The sequence below is a fragment of the Anomaloglossus baeobatrachus genome, chromosome 1 (assembly GCF_048569485.1).
Source record: "Anomaloglossus baeobatrachus isolate aAnoBae1 chromosome 1, aAnoBae1.hap1, whole genome shotgun sequence".
In the NCBI taxonomy this organism is placed as follows: Eukaryota; Metazoa; Chordata; class Amphibia; order Anura; family Aromobatidae; genus Anomaloglossus; species Anomaloglossus baeobatrachus.
The window spans coordinates 126,276,333-126,298,993 of record NC_134353.1 but is presented as its reverse complement, the minus strand read 5'-3'; the positions used below and the strand labels follow the sequence as shown (position 1 = coordinate 126,298,993).

General features: G+C 50.6%; 1 protein-coding gene across 1 annotated transcript in view; it reads right to left on the bottom strand.

The window, feature by feature from the left end:
* Nucleotides 1–21,873, bottom strand: part of SLC10A4 (solute carrier family 10 member 4) — a 56,815-nt gene extending 34,942 nt beyond the window's left edge. The window contains exon 1 of the mRNA XM_075347023.1: nucleotides 21,185–21,873. Within this exon, the coding sequence (XP_075203138.1) occupies nucleotides 21,185–21,669 (485 nt within the window). The 5' untranslated portion in view covers nucleotides 21,670–21,873. The remainder of the gene's footprint in view (nucleotides 1–21,184) is intronic.
* Nucleotides 21,874–22,661: the final 788 nt, after the last annotated feature.

Below are 22,661 nucleotides of genomic sequence, written 5' to 3'. Positions count from 1 at the left end.
CTGCGAGACAGCGCCTCGGAGGTGACTCTGGTGCGGCCTGAGATGGTGTCCCCCCAAGACTTGATCCCTGGAAAAACCCTCGCTGTCTCCGGGATTGGAGGCACTGACCCGGCGCTGCCTGTTGCTGACATTTATGTGGACTGGGGCGCAGGGCGGGGGGTGAGGGAGGTGGGGGTAACTGATCGGATCCCTGCAAACGTGCTACTTGGGACAGATTTGGGGCAGATAACCTCCCAGTTTGGGCCCCCCCCAAGGGCTGAACCTTCAGCCCGTACTGACATGACTCCTAACAATGTTAATGTGTTATCTATGAATGATGTAAGGGAGGAGGGAGTGAACTCTGATATTTCTGCTTGCATAGACACCATAGACACACACACAGCTGCAGCTGTGACAGGGGAGGGGGTCAGAGAAAGGTGTGACAATGCCTCTACAAGTAATCAGCCTGTGAGCTGGGATCTGTTGCCCTCTGCAGGGATAAGCAGAGAGCAGGGTGCTGCAGGGGGAGGACCAGTGTGTGGGGTGGGGGCTACCACAGCAAATGTGGGGTCCCCAGAGATTTCACAGCGGGGTTCTGTTGCTGCAGGAGGGGAACAGGCAGGTGAGATTGGGGCCGGTCCAGGAGCGGAAGTGCTCCCAGGTAAGATCTCGGTGCATGGTTCCCCCACAACCGGGGTGTCAGGAAGCCAGGTAGGTCTGCCTGAACCGGCGACTTGGTCAGGAACGGAGGAGGAGCAGGCACGACCCACGGTCGCAGCGGCTGTGGCCGCTGTCACCCGCAGTGGGAGTGCTGGAAGCCAAGGGGCCTCCCGGAGGTCCGATAGCTCTTCCCCTTCTGACCAAGTGGCAGCCGAGTCAGGTGGAGGCCAGGACACAGGTCCCGGGGTACTGACTGAAGATGTGACAGTCTCGTCGATTCTGGCCACATCTAGTCAGGGGTTTCAGGCAGCGTTAGAAGCTGACGACAGCCTGAAAGCTCTTAAGGAGCAGGCGGCACAGCCTCCCTCGGACTCGGACCCGGAGCGAGTGGTCTGGGACCAAGGACGGCTGTACCGGGCCACGGTCCAGCAGGGTTCACCGGAGGCGTGGCCCAGGGACCGACAGTTGGTGGTACCCTATCCGTTCCGGACGGAGTTGTTGCGGATCGCACATGAGATTCCGATGGCCGGACACCTAGGGATCGCTAAGACCAAGGCCAGGTTAAACCAGCATTTCTACTGGCCAAAAATGGGGGCCGATGTGGCTGCCTACTGCCGTTTGTGTGAAACCTGTCAGAGAGTGGGGAAGGCGGGGCCACGCCCCAAAGCCCCACTGGTATCTCTGCCCATCATCGATGAGCCTTTCAGGAGGGTGGCTGTGGATCTGGTCGGCCCGCTGGCCATCCCCAGCAGCTCCGGGAAACGCTTCATACTGACGGTAGTGGACTATGCCACCCGGTACCCAGAAGCAGTGGCCTTGTCGTCCATTCGGGCTGACAAGGTGGCCACCGCATTGCTGGAGATTTTCTCCCGAGTGGGTTTTCCCCAGGAAATGCTCACTGACCGGGGGACCCAATTCATGTCCCAGCTGATGGAGGCCCTCTGTAAGCAGGTCCAGGTGCGACATCTGGTGGCCAGCCCGTACCATCCACAGACTAATGGCCTGTGTGAGCGGTTCAATGGCACCTTAAAGCAGATGCTTAAGATGTTGGTCGACTCCCATGGGCGTGACTGGGAGCGGTATCTCCCACACCTGTTATTTGCTTACCGGGAGGTTCCACAGGCCTCAACAGGATTCTCACCGTTTGAGCTCCTGTACGGGCGACGTGTGCGGGGCCCCCTGGCTCTGGTGAAAGAGGCTTGGGAAGGGGATTTGGCCACCCCTGGAGTGTCGGTTATCGAGTATGTCATGCGCTTCCGGGACAAAATGCAGGCCTTGACGCAACTGGTACACGACAATATGGCTCAAGCCCAGGCCGATCAGAAGCGTTGGTACGACCAGAACGCTTGTGAGAGGACCTACCAAGTGGGTCAAAAGGTGTGGGTACTGGTCCCCGTACCACAGGACAAGCTTCAGGCAGCCTGGGAAGGCCCATACCTCGTGTACCAGCAGCTCAACCCTGTAACGTACCTGGTCACCCTGGACCCTGCCCGTGGAAGGCGGAAGCCCTTCCATGTGAACATGATGAAGGCACATCATGAGCGGGAGGCATGTGCGCTCCCCGTGTGCAACCTGCCCGAGGAGGGAGAAGCGGAAACCCTCTTGGATATGCTAGCCCAGGTTAGGGCAGGCGGATCCATTGAGGATGTGGAGGTTGGCCACCAGCTCTTGGAGGACCAACGGTCCCAGCTGTGGGCCACCCTACACCCCTTCCGGGGGTTGTTTACCAACCAGCCCGGAAGGACTGACTTGGCTGTCCATCACGTGGACACTGGGGATCATCCCCCGATCCGGCGTTCAGCATATCGGGTCTCCCTGGAGGTGCAGCAACACATGCGCCAGGAGATTGACGAGATGCTGAAGCTGGGGGTGATCCAGGCATCCAACAGCGCTTGGGCCTCGCCTGTAGTCCTCGTCCCTAAGAAGGACCGAACCACTCGGTTCTGCGTGGACTACAGGGGGCTCAATGCTGTCACGGTCGCCGATGCGTACCCAATGCCACGCATCGATGACCTGCTCGATCAGTTGGCCGGGGCTCAGTACCTGACCATCATGGATCTGAGCCGGGGATATTGGCAGATCCCCCTGACTCGCAAGGCCAGGGAACGCTCTGCCTTTATTACCCCATTTGGACTGTACGAGTCCACGGTGATGCCATTCGGGATGAGGAATGCCCCTGCCACTTTCCAGCGGATGGTCAACACCCTGCTCAAGGGACTTGAAGGGTACGCGGCCGCGTACCTGGATGACATTGCCGTCTTCAGTCCCACCTGGGAGGACCACCTAGAGCATCTAGCACAGGTGCTCAGGCGGATCCACCGGGCAGGTTTGACCATCAAGCCGGGAAAGTGTCAGCTGGCCATGAGCGAGGTCCAGTACCTCGGTCACCGGGTAGGTGGGAGAACACTGAAGCCCGAGCCTGAGAAAGTGGAAGCCATCGCATCCTGGCCCACCCCCAGGACCAAGAAGCAGGTGATGTCCTTCTTGGGGACCGCTGGGTACTATAGGAGGTTTGTTCCATGCTATAGTAGCCTGGCAAAGCCCTTGACGGACCTCACCAAGAAGAAGCTGCCCTCTGCAGTCGATTGGACAATGGACTGCGAGACAGCCTTCCGGGCCCTAAAGGACGCCCTGTCCAGCCCGCCCGTGCTACAGGCAGCCGACTTCACGCGGCCGTTTGTAGTACAGACCGACGCCAGTGACTTCGGCCTCGGTGCGGTGCTCAGCCAGGTGGACTCTGCGAGCCAAGAGCACCCAGTCTTGTACCTGAGCAGGAAGCTGTTACCAAGGGAAGTTGCCTATTCCACGATGGAGAAGGAGTGCCTGGCCATAGTGTGGGCCCTGCAGCGTCTGCAACCCTATCTATACGGGCGCCACTTCATCGTGGAGACGGACCACAATCCCCTCAGCTGGTTGCACACCGTCTCTGGGACGAATGGGCGATTGTTGCGATGGAGCCTTGCGCTCCAGCAATACAACTTCACCATTCGCCACAAAAGGGGCCGTGACCACGGTAACGCAGACGGGCTGTCCCGACAAGGAGAGGTCGCGGACGGGCGCACGGGGGAACACCGGAGTGTGCTGCCCCCTAGCGCCCTCAAAAGGGGGGAGGTGTGAGGTAAATCCTGGGATATGAAGAGGAATTATGACTAGAAGTCATAATTGCTCTCATCACTCCCTGGCAGTGCCCCCTCCCTGCTTGTTCTCAAATGTCCAGCATCTGTGGAGGTGTCACATCCCACTTACACCTCCAACAGCCATCTCCTCTGATATGGAGATGAGATGATGTGAGGACAATGGACACAGGATGACTCCCTGCCGTCCCCCTGTAACAAGAGTTGTATCTCATTAGCAAGGCTTGGAAGTAGCCAGACAGAACGACTCCAGTAAAAAATGGTTCATATCTCGCAAGCCATATCTCCGATAAATATGGCAACCATAAAAATGGTGTTTGCGCAGGCGGACGATGCTGGCACACCTTTTTTATGGAAGGGGGAGCTTGGGAAATACCCCAGGCGTGATATCAGCCATATGGGAACTCGTAGACAGGTCATGAGTCCCCTCGTTCTGTAGCTAAATTCATAACTGTCACAATGAGAGCATTGTCGTCCGCCTACGACGCTCCCAGGCAAAGTTATGGCCAATATCCCCTTTGCTGGATAATTCTGATCCATGCAGGGGGAGTGGCAGTGCTTCCCTGTGAGGTCACTAAGGTAGGAGGGGACCTGGATCTGCCCAGGTTGATAACCCTACTTCGGCCATTTTCCAGTGTTCTTCTGCTCGGGGGCCTGGTTGGGAAAGACCTGTGAGGGAGTTCCTGGAAACCTGGTCTACAGCGCCCCCCTGTGGCCAGACGCAACAAGGTAACTGCTGGAACTGTGTATGCCTGTTTGTAACCCATGCTTTGATTGTAACTGTACTCTGACATATGTATATTCTGTAGATTCCCTATTGTATATATTGTAGTTTCTAGTGTGCTTTAGGCTGATTAAATTATATAATTAATCTTGGGCTGTTCTGTTATCTCGATCTTGAATCCCACGTCTGTGTGTTCGGCTAATAGTTACCGTGAAGCGGTTGGTGGCAGCGAGTTTGTGCCAAGGATTATTGTGGGGAGGCCAGTGAGATTCGGGGAGATTTTATATATTCCGCCCGCAGAGGTCGGGGGAATATATACCTTACTCTCACCGGGGACCCTTCAATAATCGGCATAAGTAGTATAGCGGCCTCCTTGCTTATTGTCGGGCAATTCCATAATTGGCCTGACTATAAGAGGGGCGCTAGAGAGCGCGTCACGTGCTCTGTCTGTCGGTCGGGAGGTATAAAGGAGGGGTGACCCCCACTTGTTACCCCCCGATTGTGACGTACTGGTAGCCAGCGCGGGGGATTTCTGAGTGACCCCCCCGGTGGTTTGTGACAGTCACGTTATCTACCAACTCTGCAAGGGTCGCCGGGAACGGTTACAACAGTCACCGGACCCGTCCCAACGAGTCTGCAGCCAAATAGCATATAGGATCCGGGGTTGAGGACCGGCCCCATAACGGAACCGCGCTATCAGCATACAGAACGGGGACACTTTACTGACACCGGGATCCCCAAGTGCTTCACGTCACGGGGGTCCGATACTTAGCGCATCTGTTGCGCCCAGGGATATTGGGTACTCGGTCCCGGGCAGTGTCTCTCTTGGGAATGTCACGTGGTGGCTGTTGCCTGGTTCCGTGCCCTGGGCCCTTTTTGTAATGGGGGTGTATTTACAGGGGATTAGAGTAATGTTCATATGTGACGCCACTTGCGGTGTTGCGGCTATATATGTGGAGCCGCCGCTGCAGAATACCACTACTGGGGCTGGTGTTAACTGCAGCCTGGGTGGTAGGCCCTCCTCAAGCAGGACCGGGCCCCAGAGGATGGGTGATGTAACGGGCGTCGGAAGAAGGTAGTCCACACAGAGGTATAGTGCAACTGGTTTTAACTCACTGCTGCTTGATGGTAACAGATTACCCGAGGCCGGCTGGTTTCACCTCCAGGTCCCCTTTGTCCCAGTGCCGGTTTAGTACTCTGGTACCTTCTTCCCCTGCACCTGTCTCTGGTAAATGGGTCCCCATGGCGTAGAGCAACTGGGGGTCCCCGTCTGGTGGTTTGTCCACTTCTGTCCGCCTGACGGTAGCGTGAACCCTGTGGGGTTGGAGTCTCTGGTCCTGTCCCCGATTCTCCCTTTGCTACTGATTTGGATTCTTAGGGTCAGCGAGGTCCTTGATAGTCCCCTCGCTGTACATGTGTTAACAGGTCGGCTTGGAGCTCTTTCCTGTCCTAGGGTCCTGCACCCCGTGCGTAGTTCCGGGAGTACTCCACCGTAATCTACCTTCAGCTACTCTCCTGGGTACCAGGTCACTGTTAACCCGAGTCAGGACATCGCTTCGCTTCCACCTTCACTCCTCTCCTACTACTCTGAACTCTGACTGACTACTTTCCACAGTCTGCCCCTCCCACCTGGTCAACTAGTGGACTGGACTGGTTCCACCTCAAGGCAGCCATGCATTGGTCCGACCCTAGCTAAGTACCATTGTATGGGGGATTACCTGGGTTTTAGGTGTTACCGGCACTGGTCTCCCAGGGCCCTAGGGAGTAGGCCCTGCATCCTTGTGGGGATGCAGAACCTTGTAGCACCCTGATGGCTTCAGGGGCGCTACACATCAAAGGAGGAAAGGGCTCACAGGCTGACACACCGGACTTGACCTTTCATGGATCTGGGATCGGCTGGAGCCCATCGTGGTGGAGACCGGTGCTCTGGGGCAGCGCCTGAACTACCTGTGAGTAAAAAGACCTGGAACAGCAGCCCCTGTCTCTGCCTATCCTTTACTAGCACCCAGCGCTGCTGCATCGGGGACTACCACCACCTTGGTCCGACCTCCATCATCCTCCCTGGGGTAATCCCGCTCCGCCTGTGGGGAGCAACACCATCCCAGCTGCGACCTCACCATCAGCCCCGGAGAGCAGCACCCGCAGCGGAGGCCCATCCCTGGCCGCGTGCCACAGGTGGCGTCACGATCATCTAATAGACTTTCCTAACTGTCACTACCACCCCCTACCTCCGTCCTGCCTCCGGTCCACCGCCTTCCCTCTCCCTCCTGTACGCCTCGGGGTAACAGAATCGGGCCAGGCCACCCCATGACATCGCAGAGGATCTGCACCCCCAGCCCAGCAATGAGTAGGTTAAAACACCTGCCCCATGGGGCGCTACACTTGCAGTCACCTCAGCCTCTGGTTTTACTAGCGGAGTACGTAGGTTCTTCTCCTCTAGCCTAGGGACCAGTCCCCAATTTGCGGCCAAGTCCTTCCACCCAAGAATTGTATGTGGAACAAGGCCACGTGAGGATGTTGCACTTCCCATGGTCACTAGGACCCCTTATGTCTTGTGCCTTGGTCGAGCAGTGCCAGCTCTAGACCACAGGTCTTTCCTCCTCCACTGCTCCTTTCAACTCCCTGTCTTTCTCCACACTCCACTACTGTGTATTCCCACTCCTAAGACTCCAGCCCCCGGCCTGGCTTCGGGTTTAAGATGCCCTTGCCATGTCTGATGAGGTGTTGCCGAGTGAGAGTGTTGTGTTTTGTGTGAACCAGTGATGACCTGATACCCTGGACGGAATACCACACCTTTGGATGAGGTGCAGTACTTCTGTGGCGACTGAAGCCTCAGGGGCGCAACATATGTAATATTGTATGTATATAAGTGCACGTATAATGTATATAATAGTATGTAGTATATATAAGTGTGTATTTGGTGTACAGTAAAAGTAATATTGTGCACAGTGTACTATGCATGTAATATTGTGTATGTACAGTATACAGTGTGTGTTTCTCTGTAGGTATATGAGTGCATGTGGAAAAACAGTGTGTGTGTGTGTGTGTGTGTGTGTGTATACAGTTTATATATCTGGCACATACTTTGTGTGTGTATAAATAGGTATGTCTATGTATGCTGCTTCCCTTCTGTTCTGTCACTGGGTCATCACTGTGGATGTCAATAGGGTGCCAGTCGTCAACCAAGAAGAAATTGGCAGTAACTCCCCATTGACAGAACAGAAGGGAAGAAGCTGCTCTGTTAACATGATGTCACTAAAAGGCGCGGAAGCCCGGGCAGGAGCGTCCGGTGGCCAATCTGAGCCAGCAGAGCTCTGTGCTGGGCAACACGGGCAGGTAGCCACTATCTGCCTGTAAGTTCTTAGCACTACAGGGAAATATAATTAACGTATAGGATCATGTGGCGCCCCTGAGGCTTCCGTCGCCACAGAGGTGCTGCCCATCCCAGGGTAAGGGGTAAGGAAGGGGTTATCCACCAGTTCACATGACACACGCACACAGACAGACTCATCACAACACTCCACTAAACCGTGGTTAGGATCTAGTGCAACTGGACTTGTATAGTGGCTAGCACCGTCCCCAAAGCCAGTCTGGGGGTGGAGCTTAGTGGGGAGGTGTCTGGGGTGAGTGGGCAGGAAGTCAGTGGACAGTTGACAGTGTCAGTTAGAGGTTAACGGTCAAGAGGGGTGGTGAGGAGGCCACCGGAGTGTAGAGACCCAGGGGTCCTGCTCGACCCGGGTGACACAGAAGGTATCCTAGACACACACGGGAGTGCGGGAGGCACCCGTGGGCTTGCTCCACAGAACACCGGGTGGAAGGATCTGGCTGCAAAACGGGGACCCGTTCCCTAGACTAAAAGAAAACTAACGTACTCTTTAGTAACACCGGGGGCCTGGGTGGCTACAAGCATCCAGGGCCGCAAATCAGCACACAAATCCGCTGGAAGGGGGCCACAGAGCATCAGTGGGCAAAGCAGGCAGAAAACCTGTTGAAGGTCCAGGCTCAGGGCTCTGTGTGCGGAGGCGTGGGACAGGAGGGCGAGAGCCAGCGCAGTAGAGACGACCAGGAAAGACACATCTGAGGGGTGCACCGGTATTGACCTTTGAGCTGCCCGGGATCGGCGGGAGTCCATCACGGTGGATCCCAGCATACCGCGGGTGATTGCCGGCTTACTGTACATTTGTGGAACTGGTACCGTGAGTAAAGACTTTGACTGCAACCCCAGTGTCATCTACATCCTTCCCGCGCCCTCTCATGATCCCCGGGCGTCAAGCTCTACCTGTGGGGAGCAATATCACCTCAGCTGCATCATCATCATCTGCCCCAGGGAATACACAGCGCAGCGGCAGCCCACATAGCCGCAGTACCACAGGTGGCGTCACAAACTTTTACTTTTAACTACAACTCCCATCATCACAATCATCATCACTTTATTACTGAAAGACACCGCCAGGGTCACGGAACCGGGCCACGCCGCGGCGACATCACAGGACTAGTCCGGCCCGGTAACGAGTACCCCCCGGCCCTGGAGCTGGGCGTGTTAATTAGCCCTTTAACATATATCATCCACAATGATTTTTTGTATCCATACATGTTATATGCACCTCATATCATTTGCAAATGTTTTAAACACCTTGATTTACACGCACTTTCTCAGTCCCTACTCCCTCGCACAGACATTGCATTTTTACACGATGCAGATGCTGCTTCAACTTTATACAACACTACAATCTCTGCAGTTCTCGAATCAGCTGCCCCCCTCACACACACCAAAACCCGCACAATCAACAGGCAACCCTGGTACACGAGTCAGACTAAAGAACTGAGACGGGCTTCCAGAATTGCTGAGTGCAGATGGAAGAAGTCTCATTCCACTGAGCACTTCATTGCATATAAAGAGTCCCTCACCACTTTCAAGTCCACACTCACTGCGGCAAAACAAACCTACTTCTCATCCCTCATATCCTCTCTCTCTCACAACCCTAAACAGCTATTCAACACTTTCAATTCTCTCCTCCGTCCTCCTGCACCACCTCCCTCTCCTCTCATCTCAGCTAGGTGTTGACCCCTCTGTGGGTAGGGGGTGTTGGTCCCGGGGCCCGGTAGTCGAGGGCCGGGGTGCAGGGTGAAGTGTTGCGGTGCAGTGCGGTGTGGTGCCTGATGGCACTGGTGTACTCACTCTGACACAAGACACTGGAGTCTCTGGTAAACCAAACGGAGTGATGAACGGGGCTCGCAGCCGGCTGCAGCTTCTCCCAGAATAGGTTGGTGGTTTCCTCCTTTCTCCTGCACCTCTGTGTGTAAATGTTTGGCTCCTATGCCTAGACACTGGTAGTCCGCTCCCCGACTTGAATATGCCGTAGGAGCCCATTTGCCCGCAGACGCTGGCCCTTTGGGTCTCTATGCCCTGGCAGTGGCTTTACCTTGTATGGTTGGGCTGTTGCCTTCTAACGGGGCTTGTGTGGGATAGGTCCTTAAGTCCAGTCCGCAATTAGTTGATTCGACTCGGCCCTGTCGGTTCAGGGCTTTGTACTGGGTCTGAGTACCCTGCCTGGTGCTCCGGTATCCAGTTGGCTCCCCGGTTCCGGCGGGCCACTACCCTGTCCCAGTCCCTTACGGTTCCACCAGTCGTCTTCCCGGTCTCCTGCAGATGGCCACCATCATCTGCCTCCTTGCCAATGGTGACTGGGCTCCGACCCAGCCACCTGGTAGTCTCTTATCAGGGCCCGGACACAGGACTGCCCGTGACCTTGACTGCTCTACACCTGTGCTCGAATTTGACTCCTCTAGAACCTGAACTTGACTCACTGTTTTCCCGCCTCCAGGCCTGTGAACTCCTCGGTGGGCGGAGCCAACCGCCTGGCTCCGTCCCCTGGTGTGGACATCAAACCTGGAGGGTGGTGACAAGGTTTTTAGTTTGGCTGATGTTACCTAATCGGGAGGGGGTGTGATGTTGTGTGTGACTACCTGGGACGACCCCACTAGTCCGGGGTGTCACAGCCGCTTTACACGCTGCGATATCTTGACCGATATCACTAGCGTGCGTACCCGCCCCCATCGGTTGTGCGACACGGGCAAGTCGCTGCCCGTGGCGCACAACATCGCGCGGACCCATCACACTACTTACCTGCCTAGCGACGTTGCTGTGACCGGCGAACCGCCTCCTTTGTAAGGGGGCAGTTCGTTCAGCGTTACAGCGACGTCACAGCAGCGTCACTGAACCGCCGCCCAATAGAAGCGGAGGGGCGGAGATGAGCAGGACGTAACATCCCGCCCACCTCCTTCCTTCCTCATTGCGGGCAGACGCAGGTAAGGTGAGGTTCCTCATTCCTGCGGTGTCACACATAGCGATGTGTGCTGCCGCAGCAACGAGGAACTACATCGCTAGCTGCAGCAGCGATAATCGTGAATACGGGGGCATGTCACCGATGAGCGATTTTGAACATTTTTGCGACGATTCAAAATCGCTCATAGGTGTCACACGCAACGACATCGCTAAAGCGGCCGGATGTGCGTCACAAATTCCGTGACCCCAACGAGATCCCTTGAGCGATGTCGCAGCGTGTAAAGCGGCCTGTAGACAGCAACAGGTGTCAACATTCACCTCTAAAATAGCCTCTACACATTCTCGGGGCACCATGCTATATTCTTCCTTGGAAATTGCTGAGACTTTTCAAAAATTGTATGCGATCCTATACAATTTAGAAACAAATGATCTCCTAAAGTCAAACTTAACCCTCAAGCGTAAAATTCTAGATTATATTAAAGAGGCTAAAATGCCGCGCCTGGAGGAATCGGAGATCACAGTGCTAGAACTCTCAATTTCGAACCAAGAGCTCGGGGATGCTATTGCATCATCAAAAAAAGGAAAGGCACCAGGGCCCGAGGGCCTACCCCTCGTGTATTACAAAAAAATTAAAGTTGTGCTGTCCTCGCACCTTCTGTCTGCTTCTAATTCTAGGACCCTGAAGGACTCAAATCCCAACGTTGACTCGTTGAGCGCACACATTACAGTATTACCGAAGGCATGGGAAGATCCGACACAGTGTGCCAGTTATCGCCCAATATCGTTATTGAATGTGGACACTAAACTATTTGCTAAAATTCTAGCAAATAGGCTGGCACCTTTGCTTCCACGGATTATCCATCCAGATCAGGCGGGGTTTAAGGCGGGACGCGAGGCCCGGGACAACACAATTAAGGCCATCAATCTAATACATAAAGCTAAAATAGGGGGAATACCGACCATGTTACTGTCGACAGACGCCGAAAAGGCATTCGACAGAGTGGATTGGACATTTATGGAAGTCACACTCAGAAGTCTGGGGTTGGGGAATGGATTGTTGGGATGGATATTGTCTCTATACTCGGTACCCTCGGAGAGGGTCCGGGTGAATGAGATCCTTTCGGACCCATTTAATATTTCCAACGGTACCCATCAGGGATGCCCACTAGCTCCTCTTATATTCATCCTAACGCTGGAACCCTTCCTCAGACATGTACGAGCTAATGAGGATATTTCGGGCATTGCGGTGCGCCAGGTCACACATAAAGTAGCTGCATATGCAGATGATCTCCTGTTCTTTGTTTCAGCTCCCAGAATTTCCCTCCCCAACTTGATGACAGAGTTCCAGATATATTCCCACCTATCAAATTTTAAAATTAACTTCTTAAAATCTGAAGCTCTTAACATCAATCCCCCCCTAGAGAGGTGGAAGAGATGAAAACATCTTTTAGCTTTCGATGAGTGGCCCAATCTCTTATTTATTTGGGGATACGTCTAACCAGCGACCTGGGTCTCCTTTATTCATATATCTTTCCAGCTGTGCTCGCCTCTATTAGGAAGGACTGTGACCGGTGGGTGAAATGTTTGTTCTCATCGTTTGGCAGATGTCAGATCTGTAAGATGAACATTTTGCCCAGGATCTTGTATCTTCTATAAGCTCTCCCAGGTAAATTTCCATCGGCCTTTTTCAAGACGCTCAAGTCGATTCAGTCATCTTTTATATGGGCAGGCAAATCGGTACGCATAAAAAGAACTATCCTATTTAGAGCCAAACGCAGAGATGGGATTGGGTTGCCTGACATGAAGTGATATCATTTAGCAGGACACCTTACCAGAATGATTGATTGGTGCAGGAATGGTACACAGAAGGCGTGGGAACAAATAGAGCAGTCCTTTTCTCCAATACACCTCAATAAACTACCCTGGCCCATCTGTGACATACTGCAATACAGGCGTGGTGCGTGCGGAATTGATCCCCTTACATTCCCGAATGATGCCTATCCTGAGTCATCCCTCTTTTGAACCAGGAAGAGCGGATACCATATTTCAATTGTGGGTACACAATGGGGTGGATCGGGTGGAGGACTTTGGAGATCAGGAGGCATGGCCCTCGGCTGCCATGTTGGCCGCTAGACAGGTCCCGGCCCCACTTGGACAGTGGAGATGCTTGCAATTGGTACACTTTTTCAGAAACCCCCCGACTAAGACGAACTTCCAGCGGCCCAAGACACAATTTGAATTTACTTGCATGGGAACGGACCCGATAAGGCACTCGCTCTCGGCGGTGTACTCTCTTCTAACCTCCCCCTCAGACCAACCCCCTCCTCCGTTTGCACCACAATGGGAACAGGACCTGGGCTTCAGTCTCACCCCGGACCAATGGGACCGTGTTTTCCTGCTTGCACATAGTTCATCCATTAGCTCTACGTTCCAGGAGGCCAGTTATAAATTACTATCCAGATGGTACAGGGTGCCATCTAAGGTTCATGCCATATTTCCTTCGGTGGATCCCACCTGCTAGAGGTGTGGAAGAGAGGAAGGAACTATGCTTCACGTGTTTTGGGACTGCGCGGCGATCCAACCGTTTTGGAACTGAGTATCTGATATCATCCGATTGGTTACTGGAACCACTGAGGAGATGGGATCTGCTATCTTCCTGTTGCATCACTGTGTGACCCCATTAAAAACATACAAAACCTCCCTGAGGAAATTCCTCATAATGGCAGCTAGATTATTTATTCCAGCGAGATGGAGGAGTCAGTCACCTCCTACGATGGTACAGTGGATCACCAAGGTCAATGACCTCATGAATATGGAGGACCTGACCTCCTCAATGCATGTCTCTTAGGCCCGTTTCACACGTCAGTGAAAAACACTAACGTTCTTCACTGACGTGTAAAACACGCACTTGTCCCTCCGTGTTCCGTGATTCACGGCACACGTGGGTTGTCCATGTGCAATCCGTGATTGTAAATGGACATTACTCACCTGCCTTCACTACTGCTGTCCATGGTGCTGAACTCCTCGGCTCTGCAGCGTCCGCCCACCGCTCTCTGCAGCTTCTTCCGGGTCGGCTATTCCTGCTTTCATGAATATTCATGAGCCAGGCAGGTGCTGCAGAGAGCGGAGGCTGCACAGCGCGTCGCTGGAAAGGGGAGTTGAAAATGTTTATTATTTGATATGTCAGTGGTTTTCTGGTGCGTGTTTCACGGATCACACACGGATCACACCACAGTGTGGTCCATGGGTCTTCAGTGATGCCAGAAAAAAACCGACTTGTCTCTGTGCAGAATCACGGACACGCGTGTACGCTGCACGGAGACACGTTCAGTGAAAAATCACTGATGTGTGAGCAGACCCATTGATTATAATGGGTCTGCGTATGTCAGTGATTCTGGTACGTATAAAAAAAACACATGCGTACCAGAATCACTGATGTGTGCAGGGGGCCTTATATTGAATTCTGGGCCACCTGGCGGGAGTGGATGGATTTCCAACAATAAGAGGAATATAGAGTTCTGGTGGGAGACCGCTTGGGAACTAACGATTCTGCAGCTCTGTAATCCCTCTGGTGATGGTGGGTCGGAGTGGCTACCCTATCCCTCCCTACACACACACTTCATTTCTGCTGTACCCCCCTTCCTTTTTCCTCTATAAGCTTTTGCTTTTTATTTCTTGCCTTCTTTTCTTTTCATCTTGAACTTTTGCCTATTTTTGTTCTACAGTATGTTACTTTTAAATTTGCAAAATATAAGGAAAATCTTATTGGAACCTTGAATATTCATACACTCAGAACGGGATGTACGTCGGTTTACTGACTGGTGTTTTTCTTTATCTGTAAGTCTTGTTGTACACTTTGTTTTGGGCACAATGGTGTTATTGCAAATGGGCCATTAGGTCCAATGACTTGTATTTTGCTGTCATAATAGTTTCTAAATAAACCATTTAAAGATTTAAAAAAATAAAGAAAAGAAAAAAAAAGATAGTCTTAGGACGTTTGGTGAATTCAGTCATGTGACTATGCCCCAGCGTTTATATCTTGATGATGAGATCACTTAAGGACCTTTGTGACATCACATCATGTTGCTATGTTTGTAACAAAGGTGTCTTAATTGCAGTAGTATAAAGCTGAATAGGTGTCAGGCTGGTGTGTGTTTGTGGTTGGGTGTGTGTGTGTGTGTGTGTGTGTGTGTGTGTGTGTGTCACTGATAAATGGGTGGGGCATAATTTACATTTTGTTTTGTGCTTTTTTTTGGCATTCTCCTTTGTTTTACTTCTGCCACCTATGCCTAGTACACAAATGTCATACACTGTATTTAATGGGGTCATATGCCAAACTGGTATGTAATGTCTGTAAAGTGCTGCGGACTATGATGGCCCTATATAAGCAAATACACCAAATAAATAAGCATGCACAGGTATAGTGCAACACCAATGATCCTGTGAATAAGAAGACATGCAGCTTTAGATCAGAAACAGTATGAACATGGGTATGATTGCCTATCGAGAAATTAACTATACTAATTCAGGCTCCTTGTAGTGCAGCTGCTTGTTATTGATGATAATGTGAAGTGTAAATTGGTAAATGACATACACTATTTGCCTGAACCTTCATAAAGAGGTTTTGTGATTAGATTTTTCCAAAATACAATCTGGGATGTGTTGATTGCAAGGACCGAGAGGGTGGCTTTTTTGTCTTTTATTTCAAATAAAGGATTTTTTGGTGTTCGTGTTTATTTACTTTCACTTCCAGATTAGTAATGAGAGGGTGTCTCATAGACGCCTGCCATGACTAATCTAGGACTTAAGGTGGTGTCACACACAGCGACGACGACAACGACGTCGCTGCTACGTCACCATTTTCTGTGACGTTGCAGCGACGTCCCGTCGCTGTCGCTGTGTGTGACATCCAGCAACGAGCTGGCCCCTGCTGTGAGGTCGTTGCTCGTTGCTGAATGTCCTGCTTCATTTTTTCGTCGTCGCTCTCCCGCTGTGAAGTACACATCGCTGTGTGTGACAGCGAGAGAGCGACGAAATGAAGCGAGCAGAGAGCAGGAGCCGGCGTCTGGCAGCTGCGGAAAGCTGTAACCAATGTAAACATCGGGTAACCAAGGGAAGACCTTTCCCTGGTTACCCGATATTTACCTTCGTTACCAGCCTCCGCCGCTCTTGCTGCTAGTGCCGGCTCCTGCTCTGTGCACTGACATGTAGCTGCAGTACGCATCGGGTAATTAACCCCATGTGTACTGTAGCTAGGAGAGCAAGGAGCCAGCGCTAAGCAGTGTGCGCGGCTCCCTGCTCTCTGCACTGTGACATGTAGCTGCAGTACGCATCAAGTAGTTAACCCGATGTGTACTGTAGCTAGGAGAGCAAGGAGCCAGCGCTAAGCAGTGTGCGCGGCTCCCTGCTCTCTGCACATGTAGCGACGTTATGATCGCTGCTGCGTCTCTGTGTTTGACAGCTAAGCAGCGATCATAACAGCGACTTACAAGGTCGCTGTTACGTCACAGAAAATGGTGACGTAACAGCGATGTCGCTGTCGCTATGTGTGACCCCAGCTTTAAGGCCCAGTCACACTAAGCAACATCGCTAGCAACATCGCTGCTAACGAACAACTTTTGTGACGTAACAGCGATGTTGCTAGTGATGTTGCTGTGTGTGACATCCAGCAACAACCTGGCCCCTGCTGTGAGGTCGTTGGTTGTTGCTGAATGTCCTGGGCCATTTTTTAGTTGATGCTGTCCCGCTGTGAAGCACAGATCGCTGTGTGTGACAGCGAGACAGCAACAACTAAATGTGCAGGCAGCAGGAGCCGGCTTCTGCGGACACTGGTAACCACGGTAAACATCGGGTAACCAAGAAGCCCTGTCCTTGGTTACCCGATATTTACCTTCGTTACCAGCGTCCTCCGCTCTCACGCTGTCAGTGCCGGCTCCTGCTTCTTGCACATGTAGCTACAGCACACATCGGGTAATTAACCCAATGTGTGCTGTAACTAGGAGAGCAGGGAGCCAGCGCTAAGCAGTGTGCGCTGCTCCCTGCTCTGTGCACATGTAGCTGCAGCACACATCGGGTAATTAACCCGATGTGTGCTGTAACTAGGAGAGCAGGGAGCCAGCGCTAAGCGGTGTGCGCTGCACCCTGCTCTCTGCACGTGTAGCTGCGTGCACTGGTAACCAAGGTAAATATCGGGTTGGTTACCCGATATTTACCTTAGTTACCAAGCGCAGCATCTTCCACGCGGCGCTGCTGGCTGGGGGCTGGAACACTGGTTGCTGGTGAGCTCACCAGCAACTCGTGTAGCCGCACTCCAGCGATCACTGCCAGGTCAGGTTGCTGGTGGGATCGCTGGAGCGTCGCAGTGTGACATCTCACCAGCAACCTCCTAGCAACTTACCAGCGATCCCTATCAGGTTGGATCGTTGTTGGGATCGCTGGTAAGTTGTTTAGTGTGACTGGGCCTTTAGTGGCAGCTATGGGCTGCCATTAACTCCTTATTACCCCAATTGCCACCGCACCAGGGCAATCGGGATGAGCTGGGTAAAGTCCCAGGAATGTCACATCTAATGGATGCGGCAATTCCGGTGGGCTGTTGGCTAATATTTTTAGGCTGGGGAACTCTTAATAACATGGGTCTCCCCAGTATGAGAATACCAGCCCACAGCTGTGAAGCGTCTTTTTGTTTTAACTATCCATTTATGTATTTATTTATTTTACTATACGATATAGACCCGCCCACTGGCAGCTGTGATTGGTTGCATTCAGACAGCTGTCACTCAGCATTGGGGCACATCTCACTGAAACCAATCATAGGCGCCGGTGGGCGGGGGAAGCAGTGAATATGAAATGAGCCTAATGAGCAGCTGGCACTTTCAGAAGCAGGAGAGGCCTCGGGAGCAGTGTGGCAGCTGTGCTGGTGATCAGTGAGTATGAAGTGGAGAGAGACAGAGAGGGAGAATGGAGAAAAGTTGGTGACCTGCATTTTTGTTGACAAGAACGGATCCAAAACACAACAAAAACGTAATGCAAATGCACAGCTAACATTTTGGTTGCATTTTGGACACACCTCATTCATTTCAATGGGTGACAAAACGTGACCAAAACGCAAAAAGAAGTAATATGCTGCTTTTTTTTGTCAAAGATTTTAACAATTATTTGTCAAACAAAATGCCGACAAAAAGAATGCAACGTGCGCTTGGAAATTTTGATTTCTCACAGACTTTGCTGGGGAAGCAAAAGCATGCAATTTGTTAATGACATAATACAGTTTGTAACGTGACTAAAACGCAAGAAAAAACGGAAAAGTGCGCACATAGCCTTATAATTAATGTGTTGTATGGCTCACTGACCCATGTCCTCTGGTGGCCGGCCTTTGAATTAAGATAAGTTAGACATACACCTCACAATCTCAAACAATGGGGCAATAAACCCACACAATGCAAATCTCCCAACAGTATATTTCAGATATTGGAGCTAAGGGCTGGTTCACACTAAGCGACAGCGACAACGAGGTCGCTGTTACGTCACCATTTTCTGTGACGTAACAGCGACCTTGTAAGTCGCTGTTATGATCGCTGCTTAGCTGTCAAACACAGCAGCCGAAGCAGCGATCATAACCGCGAGAGCAGGGAGCCGCACACACTGCTTAGCGCTAGCTTCTTGCTCTCCTAGCTACAGTACACATCGGGTTAATTAACCCGATGTGTACTGCAGCTACATGTGCAGAGAGCAGGGAGCCGCGCACACTGCTTAGCGCTGGCTCCCTGCTCTCCTAGCTACAGTACACATCGGGTTAATTAACCCGATGTGTACTGCATCTACATGTGCAGAGAGCAGGGAGCCGCGCACACTGCTTAGCGCTGGCTCCTTGCTCTCCTAGCTACAGTACACATCGGGTTAATTAACCCGATGTGTACAGCAGCTACATGTGCAGAGAGCCGGAGCCGGCAGCACAAGCAGCGTGAGAGCTGCGGAGGCTGGTAACTAAGGTAAATATCGGGTAACCACCTTGGTTACCCGATGTTTACTCTGGTTACAGCTTACCACAGCTGCCAGATGCCGGCTCCTGCTCCCTGCTCGCTTCACTTCGTTGCTCTCTCGCTGTCACACACAGTGATCTGTGTGCTTCCCAGCGGGAGAGCGCCTTTGAAGAAAACGAACCAGGGCTGTGTGTAACGAGCAGCGATCTCGCAGCAGGGGCCAGATCGCTGCTCAGTGTCACACACAGCGAGATCGCTAATGAGGTCACGTGCCGTAGCAGCGATTTCGGTAGCGATCTCGCTATGTGTGAAGCACCCCTAAGTAAATCTCAAAGTTTCTGTTACAATGGATATATTGTCTGTCTGTGTATATAAAGCAAATGCACCAAAATCCTTAAGTATGCACAAGGTTTTTGTAATGATGAACCATTGTCTGTCTGAATCAACAGTATGTTATTGTATAACATAATGTATGTACTCAAAAATAGCCATTTTTATATTTGCAATACAGTCGGTCATTCCTGTAAAGTCTTCCTCCAGCATCCTCTATGATGTTTCTCCTTTTCTTTATTTGAATATCGCGCCGCACCGCTATTGCTGTTGTTGGCGACGTTTGCGTATTGCCACAGTAATTCTGTCTTTATTAAAATGATGCCACAGACCACGCATGCGCGAACTGCGATCTCCCGCGCTATTTTATTGAACATACTGCGGGTGAAGACCATGAGCAGCAGGGGCGCGTGTGCAGGTGTAAAAAAAATAAATAAATCAGTGGCAGTGGCAGTGTCTTCATTAATATGGCGCTGCAGTCTGCGCATGAGTGTACCGCAATTTCCGGTACCATTTTATTGAAGACAGAATTACTGTGGCAATGCGCAAACGCTGCTAACAACAGCAATGAAAAGGGGGCAAGTTAGAAGGAATAAACGCGAGGACCCGTCCCACAAAAACCTACCCATGCTGCACACATCAATCAGAGTGCAGGGCATTTTTGCAACTTTGATTAAAGAAATTTAATCAACCAAGCATCGGATCGTTCTACAACAGGTTCCCTGGATTCAGCATCTTAGTGCCTGTATGGCACTACCTTTACTTCATATAGCAAAATCCGACTGATTGGTCCTCTTTAAAGAGAATCTGTCACCAGGTTTTTGCTCCCCCTTCTGAGAGCAGCATAATGTAGAGACAGAGACCCTGATTCCAGTGATGTGTCACTTACTGGGCTGTTTGCTGTCATTTTGATAAAATCAATGTTTTCTCTCTGCAGATCTAGTAGTTATACAGAGCTCATGAATCTGCTGGACTACCTGCAGCACGCCAAGTAGTCCTGTAATGATAATCGACTGCTGATTAAACAGTGATTTTCTCAAAAGTACACTATTCAGCCCAGCAAGTAACACATTGCTGGAATCAGGATCTCTGTCGCTACGTTATGCTGCTCTCAGATTAAAGAGGCTATAGTAATATATATATATATATTTTAAGCATTGCAATCTAACTATGTAACCGTTTGTTGTTGTTTTTGGTGCAATATGAGAATACTTTTTTTTTCTGAAAAAACCTGCCTCCATCCCCAGAAAAGCTTCCTTTGTATGTATGTAGTGCATGTACATTGTGACTATCCCAATAGCTTATCTAGGAGAGTTGTAATTTGTAAATAGTTTATATTATTCAATGTCAGAATGTATTACATGATGCTGTAATAAGATCAGTTCGCTGAATAATAATACTAAAAGTTACATTTGCCAAATTAAAAATTAAATTGTCAAAATATTGCATTCATCTAGATTTAACGACACCTCATGGCTGTCACAAACGTATCCTAGTCATTTGCTTTCTATATTGGCAATGGTATGTCACTATTACACCCCTCATCTTTTTTGTGTATTGTATATGTAACAGAGCAAGATTAAAAATAATTATTGCATATATGACTTTTTTCTGGGGAAATTCATTTAATAATGAACCCCATTGTTTACTGTAGTGACGATGCTTTGTCCCCCTCTAATATTGGGTATGTTGATTTCATCCTACAAGCTGGTTGACCTGTGGGTTTCTCCCATTGTGGTTTTCTCTGAGAGTTGTAGTCCACAATTTGCGGAGAGCTACAGGTTGCAACAATTTCTCCTTCATAGACAGAAAATGTATAGTGCAGTACACACCTACACACACACACACACACACACACACACATACACACACATATACACACACACACCTACACACACACACACACACACACACACACACACACACACACACATATACACACACACACCTACACACACACACACACACACACACACACACACATATACACACACACACACACACACACACATATACACACACATACACATATACACACACATACACACACCTACACACACACACTTATCTCCTCAGAGCTGAGGTCATTTACCTGAGATTCATGTCTCCATTGACAAGAAGTGACATGATGTTGGAGAGGTTTCCTCCAGGACAGCAGCCACACAGCAGAACAGCAATAGCTGCTACTTCATTGAGCTTGAAGATTAAAGCCAGGAGAAAAGCCATCAAAGGCATGAGGACAAACTGACTGATGAGGGCCAGGAGAACCCCAATGGGTCTTCTCAGATGTTCTCCTATCTGACTTACTTCCACAGTGCAGCCCAAGCCCAGCATGGTGACACACAGAGCCATTCCAACAAACACACTCAGCCCATGGTTCAGTGGGCTATCCCAGAAAGGTGGAGAGGTGGCTAGTATCTCTGGGGGAGCCCCTTGAAGCATTTCAGTCATGATGCTTGGATCTGTCCTGTTATCTCCAATGATATAAGTGTCCTCCAGGAGTGACCCATCTGTGAAGTTTTCCCCAAAGTTCCATATTGTAGAGTTCGATACATCCAGTTCACTTGAGTTTTCCATTTTATTCACCAGTTTTCCTCCCTTTGGTTCAGAATGAGCGTACAAGTGAAGAAGGAGGAGGTGGAAAGAGGAGGAAGGAGGAGGCAGGTTGCCCCTATCTCATCTTCAAGCAGCAGCCAAGCAGTAATCTGACCAGGAGGAAGCTCCCTCTCCTCTATCACATCTCATGCAGGCTCCAACCTCACCCTCCTCACCCTCCTCACCCTCCTCACCCTCCTCACCCTCCTCCTTACATGTAGAAGGTCTGTCCCAGTCTGGTCAAGTCAACCTGCTGCTCAGACTGATGTCTCATCTTACCCTTGTCTATCAGAAATTCAGTAAACTGCCTGCTGCTAACAAAAGAGCTCCTCTGTGATAAATGTGCAGCCCTGCCCCACAGAGTAATGCATTATTGTCACTTAGCTTTGTGCTCATTACTATGTGACTTATTGTCACCAGCTGCAATGGTCCTGAGACAAAGTAACCTCTGTTAACAGGGACATTATGGAAATGTCAAATATAGTAAAAGGGGAAAAAGATTAAATCTTATGTCAGTAAAAAAAAAATGGTGTGGAACCTACCATTGAGGACATCTATTCCATTTATGAAACCACGTGACCAACTTACATTATCTGGAAATTGTCAATAATACAATAATGGTCGTAATAAGACTAAACATAATAATGCGGGTAATAATAAAATAATAAACACAATAATACATGGAAAAAAGCAACAACAATGATAGCGATATACATCACATTAATAATTGTAATATTGTGCACTATTGAACCCCATTGTGAAATAATGTATATCCTACTATAAATGATGAAAATAATAATAATAATTTATTCATTTATATAGCGCTATTAATTCCACAGCGCTTTACATACATCAGCCACATTGTCCCCATTGGGGCTCACAATCTAAGGTCCCTATCAGTATATTTTTGAATTGTGGGAGTAAACCGGAGTACCCGGAGGAAACCCACGCAAACACCGGGAGAACATACAAAC